At 38.3% G+C, this 17,202-nt stretch overlaps 1 protein-coding gene across 3 annotated transcripts in view; it reads right to left on the bottom strand.

The window, feature by feature from the left end:
- Positions 1-246: 246 nt before the first annotated feature.
- Positions 247-17,202, bottom strand: part of LOC126248510 (elongation of very long chain fatty acids protein AAEL008004) — a 351,103-nt gene continuing 334,147 nt past the window's right edge. For all 3 annotated transcript variants that reach the window (XM_049949556.1, XM_049949559.1, XM_049949557.1), the window contains one exon: positions 247-2,253. In XM_049949556.1, the coding sequence (XP_049805513.1) occupies positions 2,098-2,253 (156 nt within the window). In that variant the 3' untranslated portion in view covers positions 247-2,097. The remainder of the gene's footprint in view (positions 2,254-17,202) is intronic.

The raw sequence follows: 17,202 nt of genomic DNA, 5'->3' as shown, positions 1-17,202 counted from the left end.
ACTGTTGTTACACGTACATAAAATTTGCCTGCACTCATTCATTCTTATTAAGTACTTTATTTGGTCATTCCACAAGAATAAAGATTGTCTTATCAATAGTTAGCACCCAGTTAGCTAGAATGAATCACAAGATGCCAGTTAAGAAACAGAATCCAGGTTTTGATAGATAAAGGATAATGATACGAATCAGTGGTCATCTAAAATCATACACTGACATTAAAAATAAGAGTAGACAATGTAAACAAATACATATAAAATCTATTTAATGAGCAAAAACAATATTTTACAAAGAAACACATTATAGACATACGGGTATAAGAACAAGTACTCATAAACAGTTCAGCGATATTGTATAACAGCTATTACAATAAATATACATTATCATCTAAGATATATAACAACCATTCAGCATCAGGATGCTCACAGCAAGTTTGAAACAGAAATATAAAAGATTGTTCCTTTCACACCCTGCCTTATTTGTGCTTCAGATTTTACAAACTTGTATCATCAATGTACCTTACCCAAAATTTTATATTTTACATCTGTATCTGCATTACATGAGGTCTCTCTCACAGCACTGATCAACTGAATTACAGCAAATGCTAAGCAGATTACTGTTCTCACACACAATGACTACACATTAGAGGAGTTCTTTTTTTATATAACTGAACAGTTGAGTATAGTAGATGATGCACAGATTTCATTTGTACATAAAACTGTCATGTGTCAATGTTATCAAGCAAAAGTGACACATCTTTTAATAGCTGCTAGCATTTGTTTCAGTCACTGTCTGTCTCAGAAACTGTTGCATATGTAGCCTATTACAAAATATAATTAACAAAAAGTAAACCTTTCAAAGTATGTACACAGGAAAGAACTAAACAGTTGTAGATTGACCAATGAAGTGTATGCCTGGTGGTGAACACCACTCAGCCATGGCAAGTGAGGGGTGACTATTCAGCTACTCATCACAACTGGAAAATGGAGCAGTTGGTATTATTCTCCTCTAAAATGTCCTATAATTATTGAAATGAGTGAAGAAAGTAGTACATTGACAAGAAATGGCAAAAGATGTGTGTGCAGAAATATTAAACTGAACTTGTTGCTTCACTCTTTGTTTTGTTGTGTGTATATAGTCTAATTGTTGAGCACAATAAACTTAACAGCTCACACAACCCACTCTAGCAATACTTAGCTAAAAAAAATTGCCATTCTCTCTCCAGGTCCACACCATGTTTAGTTGAGCTACACCACAATTTAGCTGAATCTTGTTTCAGAGCAATATACATTGCACAATAATCTTTCTGGGGATTGGCCAGTAGAAATACATATCACATTTCTGCACCTCATATCCTTCAACAGTTCAGTATGAACTGAGAGTTTTGATTTTATCATCTAAAGAGTGAATAATGCAAAAGCAAGGAAAAAGTAGAATAGTCAGCAAAGTTTATTGATCTGAAACATTTATGGCAATAATAATAATAAAATAATAACACACCAATATTTATTTATGGCAATGAAACATTTCTGACAGCAGATGACAGGCAAAATTTGATGACTGCCATGTGTCTGTGACTGATGCAAATTTTTAATATTCAGCTGTACATCATATTATAATTTAGATCTGACTAGACTTTAACTTATCATAAAAAATATACAGTGATAAAAACAAATATAATTATGAACTGACAGTTTGACAGAAACTCAGTTGAGTTTTTTTGTTATGGCTCTTGTGTATAACAAATCTGCAATTGATGTATGGTATTAACTTGACATGAGAATACACACATTCACATATAAAATCATGCTATGAATACCATGGGCTTCCAAAAACTGTAAAAATAGCTTTACTCCTTTTAAACCCTTATTGTCTGCCATTATGTGGGTTAATAAAGAGGGACTGAGTTCAGAATACACGTATTTGATTTAATGCCCACAGAATGTTGTAGATAAAACACTTTTTTTGTTTACATCCACAGCAGTATAGAGGAACACTTCAGTTGTTCACTGTCTCCTGCTCATCATCACTTACAGTTGATAATGAGCATCTACATGTCTGTTTTCCTAAAATGAAAACAGCACTAAATCAGTACTTCATCAGTTTGTACCATTTGCTAAAGACTTATTTGCAACTGTACGTAAGTGAATATCTGTTGATGCATTGATGTAATAGTCAGATGCTTGATTCTTGGAGTAGCCATTTGTTACAGCATGTCCATTGCTGACAGATGTGTGATTGATTTTGGTTTCATTCTGTAAGAAAAGAATATTCTGTGATTAGTTCAAAATACGTCTTGTTGCAAAATCATAAGTTGTCAACAATCAGAGGAATCCTTATAAATAAATTTATTAAGTGGTACTACAACCAAATGAAGAGGAAACTGTTTAGATGTTAAAATAGTTCTAACAGAGCAAAAAAAAGCACAGTGACAGTTCGATTATTCCGGACGTCTGACAGTGTTTCATTGGGCTTTGATTTTGACTCATTATTCAGCCAGTCTGATTGATATTATTGTCAAATACAGTAGATTATAAGTAAAGTTGTCATCAGTCTGAAGATTGTTTTTGAACACCACAGTGCATTATTAGACATGGTCTCTTTGGAGTAGTATGCCGTTGGCTTCCTCTGAACTTCGAACTGACTTACCTCACCAGTTATACCTCACCAGCTATACCTCAGTTAAACGTGAATTTCAAATCACAGTGCAATTCTGCCTTTTCACATCAATAAACTTTGACAGAGGTCAAAGCAGTATTAAATGAGAGATTAAAATCCTAGGACTTTGAATTTGTAGTGTAGCAATTCATCAGTGAGCCACCAAGCCACACACAATAGATTAAATCATCACAAAATAAAAATTTTCTTTGTACTGTATTGAGTCATTCTTTTTTTTGGAATTCAATATCACTGGTTAATTGCACAGTAAACTGGAATGGGTAGTTATAAAAGTAGCCCATATAAATGTTGACAAATGAATCCTGTTAAGACTGAATTATTTCACTTGTCTCACTTTTTTAAAATTGTTATGAAAGTTGCCCATAAAACATGCTATGAGCAGACTATAAAATATTACTTATTGTTTATTTCACTTATAGTTTCCATAAATGAGTTCTACATTACCAATGATATAATGAGTTTCTGCGGTTATTTTGTGATGATATCAAGTCATTAACTATTACATTTACATCTTCATGTTTGCTCTGTAGTTTGTAATTAAGTACCATAATATTGTTGTAGGAGTTTGAGTGTAATATGTGTCATACATTGGAATTCGTATGCAGTTATCACAATAGCCCATGTTAATTTAACAAGTGACTGATTTATAAATGAAATATAATCATTCCAAAAGAGAAATCATCATATATTCCACAAAATTCAGTTACTAGAAATATTCCAAGGACATACGTCTTCTGAAACTGCACAGCTGCTCACTAACAAGAAAATGAATGCAAATTTATTAAATTGTTTGATCGTAGATTAGTCAGATGAAGACCAAAACTCTCCTGTCATTAATTGGCTTGAATGATAAGAGGGATGGCTGAGAATAGATACTGGTGAGCACTATACTGATTAATCTCTCACAAATAAAATCAACATGTCTTTTGTGTCGCACATGACGAGATTCAATAAATGTGAAATGACAGAACAATTCCTCTTGATGAGAAAAGAATGGAGTACATGAAAAATAAATACACCCATGAACATCAGACTACAAAATTGCAACTCATCATCATTGAAATGACGCAAAAAGGAAGATGTAACCACTGCATCAAAACCGTGGCAGATATCAATAAAAATTATTCATCATACGTTGCAGGCTTTCGCTGCTAGTATATGTGTCCTCGGTGACTTCTGTTTTATGAGCAAAAGGCTGTACCCCAATGCATATTTTATGGGCCTAATTCATTGTCTCCTAATGCTGGAGACACCATCAGAGTATAGACTCATATCAAAAATTCAAACTTACATGAGTTCAGTGAGCCAAACTGTTTATATGTATCCACACAATGGCTGAGTCATGGCATCTTTTGATTAATGCCTAAGATCACAGAGTCATGCCTACGAGTCTCTTGGAGCTTGCGGTGCAGTAGAATTGGAGCTGTTTGCTTCATTTGCTACTAAGCATCAAAACTTGTCTAATTTCAATCCTTGTTCTTTATTCTAAAGTTATTTTTATTATTTTTTTCAATATGGCCTCTCTGTACATCCAAGCAGAGTAATAGTTGTATTTTAATAAAACTGTAGTAGTATTGAACAAATGAAGTTGGTAGTTCTCTGGTCCCAGAGTATGATCTGCTACTGCCAATTTATCCATGTTTCCCAGGCAAAAATTACTCTTGTATTCTTTAAGTCACATGATAATGCTTCTTTATGTAGATCCTATGTATACTTGACTTCATGTGCAAGGGATTTTGTGTACTCCTACCGTTGCAGGCAACAGGCATAGGTCCCTTGCTGTATTAAAATATTCATGCACTTTTCTTATTGGTTTAAGCACTATCAGTACCATGTCTTTTTAGTAATCTGCTGAGGAAATTTGCGACTCTTTTTACAAATGGGAGGAAAATTGTACCTTTAGTTGGTTTTGTTTTTTCACCTGAAGCTCCAGATCTTTTAGGAGGCAATGCCTTATTTATCTCTTTGCAGAGTAGCAGTTTCTTTTGAAAGTAGTTCTTAAATGATTGAACTTTTTCTCCAAGTACTGTGGTTCACAGAATCTTTTAGGCCAGTCCACCAATGTTTTAATAATTCCCCTTTTGTGCCTGGGATGGTGACTGGAATTTTTGTGACAATATCTATCCATGTGAGTAGTCTTTGTGCTCTAAAAGTTCTGCCACGTTTTTTAAGTACCTGGATATATAAAACTGAATTTGAACCTTCTTTCAGTTACACTGTAGTTATAAAGAGATAAAGGTATGAGATTTTTTACTGCAGAGGATGAAAAATTGAAGATATTAGTTTTGGGTGATAATTTCGTAGCCATACAATTTAAGCACATAGCTCAAATAATAAGCAAAAATGCATTACAAAGATGGTCAAAATTACTCTCTCGAATAAGGATAATCTGTGGTGAATCAAAAACTGAGAAACTGTAAATTAAAGTCTAAAAGAAAATAACCAACTTTGACAAATTTGATTCTAAAAGGAACCAATGTGCACGGCGACTGTAGATTAATTAAGGAAGAATAGGAATACAGCAATCAGTCATAATCCTACTAGTTTCTTGCTATACTTGTATACTCAGATTTCAATTACAAATAGCCATCTTCAGTGTACTTGAGTGAGTTACCATCCAACGAACTCTCAACAGTACGTCACCTTAAGTCAGATGATAATGCTTCTTTTTGTAGAACCTATGTATTCTTGACTGCATGTGCAAGGGATTTAGTGTACACCAAATGTGGAAAAAAATTCATAAGGTGACACGTACTGTAGTGAGTTCGTTGGATGATAGCTCACTCAAATGCACTGAATATGACTATTTATAGTTAAAATCTGGATATACAAGAATAATACAAAACAGTGGGATTGCCACTGACTGCTGTGTTCCTATTCTATCTTAAAAGAAAACACTGAATTCATTCCACCTGAAAAAGTTTGTAGCACACTAAAAGACAAGAAGAAAATACAAAAACTGAGTGAATTTAATGTGAAAGAAGAGGAATAAAATCAAAGCAAATTGCAAAATAGTATAAAGAAAATGGAAAAGAGAAAATCATCAAACTGAAACAGATTGTAGTGCAGAAGCAATGAAAAATGAAATAGAAGTTCGCAGCATATAAAAGTGCAATGCTGGACATTACAGTCAGCAAAAGACATCTGTATATTTTGGATGAAAGTAAATGACCTATGGAGAATGTACAAATGCAATGAGTACATTATATGATAATATTTTGTTATCAGAAAGCAAAATTAAGGAAAATATCTTCTCAAAATCAACCCTAGAAAGGAAACAATGAATTCAAATCTCCTTGTAAATGAAATTACAGAAGATTTTCCCCCTGTTGCGAAATATAAATGATCTGTCCTTCCTTTTCAACCTTCCCTTTCCCCACCCCCTCACCCTCCGAGACTTCCATTCCCCTTCCACAGGAAATAACTGTTGGTTCTGAATGTTAGGTAGTGTGTCACTGCTACTTTTATATGTGACTATTGGCAGCACTACACATTTTGCATCCGAAGGTAAGCACTGGCAAGCAATTGTGTTTCATAATTCATTACTTTTTTCTGGTGAATTTTCCTTTGATACAATTTACAGTTGAAATCAGAAAACGACTTAAAACATGATAATCTTACTCCAGGATCCTTCTCTGAGACCGCTGACTCTCAGATATAATAGTTCAGTATGGTTGCAAATTAGCTTGAAACTCCTGTGAGCTAATGAATATATTGCTATAAGTCTACATTTAACTTTATGAGTAACCTAGGAGAAATTATAAAATCAGAAGAATTTGAAAACAGCATGATAGTGTTAACTACTGCAACATAACAAATTTGTGTGAGGCTGTAAATTTGTGTGTTTCTCTAAATTAAAAAAAAAAAAATGCAGATGGCTTATAGGGGACAGTCAAATGAAAACAAGACAGATGGTGGAAAATGTGGGTAGACTGTTTATTATTTAAAAAGTAATCACCATAACAGTTAATACATTTATCTTACTGTGAGACAAGATGGTCAACACCTTTATGGAAAAATGTGTGCAACTGCCTACAGACCCATGATTGCACCCAGGCATACACCTCTTCATCTGAAGCAAATTGACGGCAATGAATGTCTTTCTTCAAGGCTCCAAATATATGGAAATCAGATGGTGAGAAATTTGGACTGTGTGGAGGATGTGTAAGGGCTTACGAGTGAAACTTCTGCAGTATAGTCAAACCAACTTGCCATCAAAATGCCTGTCCACATGTTCATCTATATCTGCATCTGCTTCTACATCAATATGCCACAAGCCACGTGACAGTGTGTGCTGGAGGGTACTTCTGGTACTACTAACTGGTCCCCCATTCCCTGTTCCACTTGTGAGGGGTGAGTGTCAAGAATGATCATTGGTAAGTCTTTTCATTTTTGTCAGAACGTAAACTGATTTTGTGACATATTACAAGTTCCTAATCAGGAGCGAATTATTTAGTCTCACCTGAGTGCTTTGGTAGTTCAGTTTTTTAATCTCTGCATGTGAATCTGATTTACTAGACACAGTTCTCCATGTGTACAGTAGAGTTCCGTAGTGGATGTCGATTGTCCTTGTTTGTCTGTGTAGTGTAGTTTCCCACAGTCTTTAGTAAGGATAGGGGCTGTGATTCCTGTGTGTGGATACGAGGTGAGTTGGTGACTCTTTGCTCTCAGGTCCAGGCTGTGATGGCTTCGGTTACACAGCTTGAAACTGCAGTGGATGAGCATCATTGTTGTGGGCCAGTCGTGGGGATCCAACGGACATCCAGCACATCTGAGTTCACTGATCAGTCCACACCAGTGGCCAGCACAGTTACTGCTCACACTGAGGTTGACCCCTCACCCATTGTCGAGTGGGATGTCACCTCGGAGTGTGGAAGGCGACGAAGAACTTCCCAAGCGGCTGAATGTAAGACCTCCCCAGTTAGTCTGACAAACAGACTCCAGGCACAAGACATTGTCCCTCAGTCAGATGCAGTTGCTTGTCCTGTTTCAGAGGAAGCATCTCAGCCTGAAAGATTCAGACAATCACAGAGGGTAGGATTATTGTTAGTTGTGAGCTCCAAAGTTAGGCATATTATGGTTCCCCTTAGCGACTTGGCTGCCAAGGCGGGGAAGAAATCCAATGTGCACTCCATGTGCATGCTGATAGGATTTGTTCCAGACATGGAACTGGTCCTTCTGCATGCACTTAAGAGCACAGCAGTGGTGGCTCACATCCGTGATGCGTGTTGCTTTGGACTGGAAGAGATTCTCTCTGGTTTCGAGCAGCTAACAGAAATGGTAAAGGCTGCCAGTCTTGCTTGCAAGATGAAAGCAGAGCTCACCATTTGCAGCATAGTCGACAGGAATGATTGCCGACTTCTGGTAGAGAACTGAGTGTAGTGTCTGAATCAGAGGCTCAGCTGGTTCTGCGGCCATGTAGCTGAAGACTCCTTGACTTGCGCCACAGGGTGGTTGGGTTTCTGGTCAGCTGAGTAGGTCAGGAGTCCACTACATGCTGTGTGGCATAGACTGGGCAGTTTTTTTAGGTTAGAGCATCTTGGGAAAACACAAAAAGAACTTCATTCTCAAAAGGCGCAGGTTGCACACAGGAAGAACATAGAGTCAGGAACTATCGGTATCTGTTGTAAACTGTCATAGCTCTGCTGCGAAAGTACAAGAGCTCCAAGTGCTAATAGAAAGCACTGATTCTCAAATTTTTATGGTCACTAGAAGCTGGTTAAAGCTGGAGATAAGTTCACCCAAAATTTTTGCAAAGAACCTAACAGTGTTCAGCCAGGATAGGTTAAGCAAAGTTGGGAGTGGCATGTTTGTTGCTATTACAAGTAGCCTATCTTGTAGCAAAATTGAAGTAGATAGTTCCTGTGAGTTAGTATGGGCAGAGGTCATTCTTGGCAACTGAAATAAAATAATAATTGGATCCTTTTACTGACCTCCTAAACCAGATGATAACAATTGCCAAAAGGTTCAAAGAAAACTTGGGTTTAATTTCAAACACATACCTGACCCATACAATTCTAGTTGGTGGTGAATTTAATTTACCCTCAATATGTTGGTGAAAATGCATGTTTAAATCTGGAAGTACACAGAAAACATCTTCTGAAATTTTGCTAAACGCATTCTCTGAAAATTATTTCGAGCAGTTTGTTCATGAGCCCATGTGAATAGTAAACGGTTGTGAGAATACACTTGACCTCTTAGCAATGATAATCCTAAGCTAATAACGAGCATCAAATTGAAAACAGGGATTAGTGAACACAGGATTGTTGTAGCATGATTTAATATTTTAACCCCCAAATCCTCCAAAAATAAACAAAAATATACCTATTCAAAAAAATCAGATAAAAATTCAATTGACACCTCCCTGAGAGACAATCTCCACTGCTTCACAATTAACAATGTAAGCATAGGCTAGATGCAGCTTCAATTCAAAGAAATAGAATCGACAGCAATTGAGAGATTTATACCAAGTAAATTAACAAATGACAGAACTAACGCCTTATGGTACATAAAACTGGTCATAACAGTGTAGCAAACCAATGAAAAAAGCATGCCAAATTCAAAGATTGGCAATATTTTACAGAAGCTCAAAATTTAGCACAGATATCAATGCAAGATACTTATAATAGCTTCCACACTGAAAATTTGTCTTGAAACCTGGCGGAAAATCCTATAAAATTCTGGTCATATGTAATATGTGCTAGTGGCAAGACAAATTGCCTTCTCTGTTTAAAAGCAATGGAAATACTATTGACGACAGTGCATCCAAAGCAGACTTACAAAACACAGCCTTCTGAAATTCCTTCACCAAAGAAGATGAAGTAAATATTTCATAATTCGAATCAAGAACAGCTGCCAACATGAATAACTTAGAAGTAAATATCCGCAGAGTAGTGAAGCAACTTAACCACTTAATAAAAGTAAGTGTTATGGTTCAGACCGTATATCAGTTAGTTCCTTTCAGGGTATGCTGATGCAGTAGCTCCATACTTAACAGTGGCAACAACACCTGCCCCCCCCCCCCCCCCCAACTCGGTATGTTCGAGGAAATGTAAGACATGTTATTTGGTCTTTTGTGTGCCAAAGTGCAGTGCCACACCTATTCACACAGCATTCTTCTATCGCACGTCACTTTATTTTGCTCTGTGGAATTCAAACATATACATTTTGTAATGGAAGCCATCAGACCCATATTCAGGACAGTGGAAATTAAAATATTCTGTGGTGCCTCTCCTGTTCCCAGTCGGCTGGTTTGACACCCTACACCCCATTAAAAAAAACTCGCAATTAATACTGGGTGGGATTATTTGTGACCGAGAGAATAGGAACTCTTCAGAAAATTTACACTATTTATTACCTGTTAGCTAATAACATTCTCTTTTGTGTGACATAAAATTAAATATAGGAAACATAAAACCAGTAAAGACAAGAGACAAGCAAGATAGTACGCATTTCTTCAATCCTTAGGTCCTAGAATTTTTTTCTCTCTATCTTGGTAAGCGTTACATGGCTTGCTTTCCTTTCTGCAAAAGAATCTATTACCTTATTAAAGTTTGCCAAATGTCTTGCTACATGAAAAATCAAAATGTAATTGTATAATACTGAAAGAGTTGGTAACACAAATAGTACCTATGGCTTGTGTGATTTCTCGATTTGATTACATCTGTGTTGTCACTGTCTGCCAGATAAAATGAAAAAGATCTTTCTAATATTGCAGCAATTGTAACACATTCCAAAACAGTGAGACTGATTTTGCACAAATGGTCATTTTTATATACCTCATTTACATAAATAACATGACAGAATGGAATTCGCAAAGTACTAATGTTAAATGTCTATTAGGCCCACTACAAGCAAAAAGTTCTATGTTAGGAAATAGTTTCACATTTCATTCAAATGCTTCAGTTACTCAAATATGACATCAAAAACTAGTAGTACAAAACTTCTCTATAAATATGGAACTGACATATTCTTCCACATAATTTGTGTAATGTACCCATTTCTTCTCCTTTCTCGATCCAACAAACAATCTTGTCATTACTAATTCTGCAACTATTCCTGCCATTGTCAAAATTTATTCTCCAGTTAACTTCCCTAAGCCTGCCAGAATCACCAGCTCAGTTATCCCAAATTTATTTTCTGGTTAGGCATTATCAGGTGTTCATACAATACGTTTTTCATGCTGTTCTGAGAATAGAACTTAAGCAACTGCTAATCAGGGACTGTACAACTGGCCATTAATAGTGTAGGGTTCAGTCAAACATTTTCTGTCAAAATTTCATTTTCTTAGATACACTGAGAAGATATGTAATCTTTCTTGCCTGTTATTCTTGTTAGTCATTTAAGTCCATTCTGGTAGTCTGACTCTATGGATTTCACTAATAATTATAACAATGCTGATCATTCGCACACCCCATCAACCACATAAACAAACAGCAATTGGCATTAAGCAGTTTGGGTTTATTTGACCCAGCTCGTATAGCCCCATCCCCTCTTGTCTGTGGGAAAGTTTTTTATTTTTAGATGCAACAGAGATGCCCCTGGCAGGGAAATCATGTACACTATGCACCCATTCAAAAATCAACTTATGATTCATTTAGAAATCAACTTTGAACGTGCTCAAAAATGTTCAAAAACCAACAGGTATGTGTTTCAAAACCATATGAATAATCGATAGACCAATGTGCGCTGGTTGCTAGGTACTTTGTGAAACAAGATTTTTTTTGAAACTTCCTGGCAGATTAAAACTGTGTGCCCGACCGAGACTCGAACTCGGGACCTTTGCCTTTCGCGGGCAAGTGCTCTACCATCTGAGCTACCGAAGCACGACTCACGCCCGGTACTCACAGCTTTACTTCTGCCAGTATCTCGTCTCCTACCTTCCAAACTTTACAGAAGCTCTCCTGCGAACCTTGCAGAACTAGCACTCCTGAAAGAAAGGATATAGCGGAGACATGGCTTAGCCACAGCCTGGGGGATGTTTCCAGAATGAGAACGCAGAGTGAAAATCTCAAGATTTTTTTTCTTCAAGAATATGAATTTGGCACCCTATAAAATTTCTGCCCAGGGCAGATACCCTGGTTTGCTGGGTTGCCACTACAAAGTTTTTGGTCTGGTTTGAAAATATTGTAGACCTGGGGCTGTAAATGATTTAGGAGATAAACTGATAAGGGAAACTTCCCATCACACCCCCTTGTGATTTAGTGGTAAGAGTGCCCAGTGTACAGCCGATCAAAAACTGAACACAGATCAAGCATGAAAACAGGAAGAAGGTGTACTGATCTGTGAAGAAAAAGCAAAATAAAAACCGTGAGTGGTCCAAATTTAACAAGTGCTACATTGGGTGTAGAAGTGACAATGTTGTTGTTGAGCACAGCATGGCACGGCAAGCCAGCATGTTCAGTCAGAGGGTTAGCTGCTGTCTGCAATTAAAAAAAAAACTGAGTAAATGGATCAACAATGAATTTGCACAGGTATCATGGGATGTCCACCCTGAACAAATTAATTGGAAAAAAAGTGGTCATGGTGTTGGACTGCAAAGTGGGTGAGCCGTGTTCAATGCTCTCTTGATTTTTTTTTTTTTTTTTTTTTTTTGCCCCCTGTATTCAAATTTGTGTCTGTGTCATGGTATAATGTCCGTTTGCAGCAGTGAAGTGTAAGGAAGGGACCTACAATGAAATTCAATTCTGCACAACTACTCTATTAGCAGCTGAAAGGAAGTGGCTTTCGAATGGGAACCAAAAGCCTTTGATGACAGGGGGACAATTCAAACGAATCCTCCACCAGAAAACACATCTGGTGGGTCATACATAGACTGTATGTGTGTCATATGATAGGACCTAATTTGTACACCTGGAGAGTGAGTGAGATATGCCTCCCTGCCCAGTTTAGGTGTTTTTATGAATGTGAATGTGATCTCTCCAAAGGAAATGAGAACATAATAGTTTGCCACATAAGCTGCAGATAATGAACACAACAGTTTCATAACCACACAATTTCTCTGTGCTCTGTCAAAACACATATTTTAGTGTTTTTGAAGTTGCACTCAGTTTTGGAAGTTTTGCTCTTGAATTCCTTTGTTAACATAGTTAACATCTGTTTATTTGTTGTTTTCATTCCTGTGAGGTGTCTATGTGGTATCTCACCTGCTCTTACTATTCATCACGTTTACTTGTGATAGTACTGTATTCATACCACATGATTTATATTCTATAACCAATGTACAGTATGACAACCACCAAGCCTACAGAAAGAGAACATACATTTCAATGACTGAATGGACAGTTCATAAAGTTGTGAAAAAATAAAATAAAATAAATAAATGGCTCAAGGGGGCTTAGAACCCAGATCACCCACTTCATAATCCAACCCTGTGACCACTTAACCATGGCTGTGTCACTTTCCTCAGTATTGTATTTGTTACATTTGGACTGTTCACTGTTTCCGTTTTTTTTTTTTTTTCGTAGTTCAGTACACCTTCTTCTTGTTTTCATGCTTGATCTGTGTTCAGTTTTTGGCAGGAAATCCACTAGGCCATCTTCCCACTAAATCTGATGGGGGTGCGATTGGGAGGTCTGCTTGTGTCTGTGTATGTGCGGATGGATATGTGTGTGTGTGCGAGTGTATACCTGTCCTTTTTTCCCCCTAAGGTAAGTCTTTCCGCTCCCGGCATTGGTATGACTCCTTACCCTCTCCCTTAAAACCCAAATCCTTTCGTCTTTCCCTCTCCTTCCCTCTTTCCTGAAGAGGCAACCGTTGGTTGCGAAAGCTAGAATTTTGTGTGTATGTTTGTGTTTGTTTGTGTGTCTATCGACGTGCCAGCGCTTTCGTTTGGTAAGTCACATCATCTTTGTTTTATATATACACTCCTGGAAATGGAAAAAAGAACACATTGACACCGGTGTGTCAGACCCACCATACTTGCTCCGGACACTGCGAGAGGGCTGTACAAGCAATGATCACACGCACGGCACAGCGGACACACCAGGAACCGCGGTGTTGGCCATCGAATGGCGCTAGCTGCGCAGCATTTGTGCACCGCCGCCGTCAGTGTCAGCCAGTTTGCCGTGGCATACGGAGCTCCATCGCAGTCTTTAACACTGGTAGCATGCCGCGACAGCGTGGACGTGAACCGTATGTGCAGTTGACGGACTTTGAGCGAGGGCGTATAGTGGGCATGCGGGAGGCCGAGTGGACGTACCGCTGAATTGCTCAACATGTGGGGCATGAGGTCTCCACAGTACATCGATGTTGTCGCCAGTGGTCGGCGGAAGGTGCACGTGCCCGTCGACCTGGGACCGGGCCGCAGCGATGCACGGATGCACGCCAAGACCGTAGGATCCTACGCAGTGCCGTAGGGGACCGCACCGCCACTTACCAGCAAATTAGGGACACTGTTGCTCCTGGGGTATCGGCGAGGACCATTCGCAACCGTCTCCATGAAGCTGGGCTACGGTCCCGCACACTGTTAGGCCGTCTTCCGCTCACACCCCAACATCGTGCAGCCCGCCTCCAGTGGTGTCGCGACAGGCGTGAATGGAGGGACGAATGGAGACGTGTCGTCTTCAGCGATGAGAGTCGCTTCTGCCTTGGTGCCAATGATGGTTGTATGCGTGTTTGGCGCCGTGCAGGTGAGCGCCACAATCAGGACTGCATACGACCGAGGCACACAGGGCCAACACCCGTCATCATGGTGTGGGGAGCGATCTCCTACACTGGCCGTACACCACTGGTGATCGTCGAGGGGACACTGAATAGTGCACGGTACATCCAAACCATCATCGAACCCATCGTTCTACCATTCCTAGACCGGCAAGGGAACTTGCTGTTCCAACAGGACAATGCACGTCCGCATGTATCCCGTGCCACCCAACGTGCTCTAGAAGGTGTAAGTCAACTACCCTGGCCAGCAAGATCTCCGGATCTGTCCCCCATTGAGCATGTTTGGGACTGGATGAAGTGTTGTCTCACGCGGTCTGCACGTCCAGCACGAACGCTGGTCCAACTGAGGCGCCAGGTGGAAATGGCATGGCAAGACGTTCCACAGGACTACATCCAGCATCTCTACGATCGTCTCCATGGGAGAGTAGCAGCCTGCATTGCTGCGAAAGGTGGATATACACTGTACTAGTGACGGCATTGTGCATGCTCTGTTGCCTGTGTCTATGTGCCTGTGGTACTGTCAGTGTGATCATGTGATGTATCTGACCCCAGGAATGTGTCAATAAAGTTTCCCCTTCCCGGGACAATGAATTCACGGTGTTCTTATTTCAATTTCCAGGAGTGTATATATAATTACAAAACGATTTAGAAAAGATATCTGTATGGTGCAAAAATTGGCAATTGACCCTAAATAATGAAAATTGTGAGGTAATCCACATGAGTGCTAAAAGGTATCTGTTAAACTTCAGTTACATGATAAATAAATCAAATCTAAAGGCCGTAAATTCAACTAAATACCTAGGAATTACAATTATGAGCAACTTACATTGGAAAGAACACAGAAAACATTGTGGGGAGGGCAAACCAAAGACTGCATTTTATTGGCAGAATGCTTAAAAAATGTAACAGATCTACTAAAGAGACTGCCTACACTACGCTTGTCCATCTACTTTTGGAGTACTGCTGCAAAGTTCAAAGAAAAGTAGCATGTTTCATATTATCGTGACATAGGGGAGAGAGTGTTACTGACATGATACAGGATTTGGGGTGGACATCATTAAAAGAAAGACGTTTTTTGCTGCGGTGGAATCTACTCACGAAATTTCAGTCACCAACTTTCTCCTCTGAATACAAAAATATTTTGTTGATGCTGACCTAAATAGGGAGAAAAGATGATCATAATAAAATAAGGGAAATCAGAGCTTGGACAGGGTGATATAGGTGTTCCTTTTCTCTTTTCTTCATGCGCTGTTTGAGATTGGAATAACAGAGAATTATTGTGGAGCTGGTTCGATGAACCCCCTGCCAGCAATTAAGTGTGATTCATGGAGTATAAATATATGTAGATGTAGATGCAGATGAAGCCTCTGTATTAGCTCCAATTTCTAAAATTTTTTCTTTGTGGTCATTTTGTGGGAGGAAGTAATATGTTGTCCGACTCTTCTCAGAAAGCACACTCTCAAAATTTCAACAGGAACCCTTTCTGTGATGCACAACGCTTCTCTTGTAGTATCTACCACTGGAGTTTGTCAAGGATTTCTATAATGCTCTCATGCTGACAAAATGATCCTGTGATGAAATGTGCCACTCTTTGTTGGATCTTCTTTATCTCTTTTATCAGTACTACCTGGTAAGCATCCCAGGCTTATTTATGAACAGTACTCAAGAATCAATTAAGCAAACACATTGTAAGCCATTTCTTTTGTAGATGAGTTACATTACCTTAAGATTCTTAACATTAAATGTCTAACAGTACTCCACCAAAATATTCAGTGTGTAAAAAACAAAGTGCAACAGCTGTAAGTCGAGTTACAAATCTTAGACAGCACTGTTATCTGTATTACAGAGCACTGGTGTAAAGAAAGTGAAATCTTATATATTAATTTACCCTCATATGTCCAAGCATGTTCTTATTGCAGAAACACAATGAATGGTGGAGGATCATGTATTAATGTTAAGAATGGCATTGAATTTAAAGTCAGAAATGATATTATCATGCTAAGTGTAGACAAAGACTTTGAAGCGTCAGCAATAGAGATAGTTGCTATAAATATGCCCAAGAAACTAACTATATTATGTGTATATCATTCTCCCAGTGGTAATTTAGAGATATTCTTTTCAAAACTTATATAAAGCCTAGAACTAGGATTGACTCTGAAACATAATATCCTTTTGTGTGGGGACTTTAACATAAATACAACTAAAACAGATGACACCAGTAACACATTTGTGAATATCCTACATAGTTTTGGTATATCATCACTAGTCAACTGTGCAACAAGAATAACCACACATTCATCATCTACCATTGACCATGTAGCTACAGATGTAGGCAGAGAAAACTGTGATGTACTTGTCAAAAATCTGGGACTGTCTGACCATCTATGTCATATTATAAAAGTAAAAGCTTGTGTAAAAAAAGAATCAAAACTGCATGTATATAAAAGAGTCTTCTCCCCATCAGCTTTGCAAGAGTTTTCTTTAAAGTTAGCATGTGAAAGTTGGGAAGGAGTCTACATAGAAACTAAAGTGAATAGCAAGTTCTCCAATTTTATGTTTGAGTTTAAATTAAAATTTGAAGAAACATTCCCCAAAGCATTAATTCCCGTTGAAACATACACCAACAATAAATGGATTACTAAAGGAATTACAAAAAGTGCTCAAACTTGTAAATACCTAAACTCCATTAAAAAGGACAATAGTGATCCAATTTTTTTGCACTACTACAAAAACTACAAAGGGATCTATAGGAAGGTACTCCACACTGCAAAAAAATCAGCCAACAATAGGTTCATAAATTTAGCCAATAATAAAAGTAAAGCTACATGGGCTGTAGTGAAACAAGAGACAGGAACTGTGAAGCA

This window comes from Schistocerca nitens, chromosome 3 (genome assembly GCF_023898315.1).
Source record: "Schistocerca nitens isolate TAMUIC-IGC-003100 chromosome 3, iqSchNite1.1, whole genome shotgun sequence".
Lineage (NCBI taxonomy): Eukaryota > Metazoa > Arthropoda > Insecta > Orthoptera > Acrididae > Schistocerca > Schistocerca nitens.
This window is presented reverse-complemented; position numbering and strand designations above follow the sequence as displayed.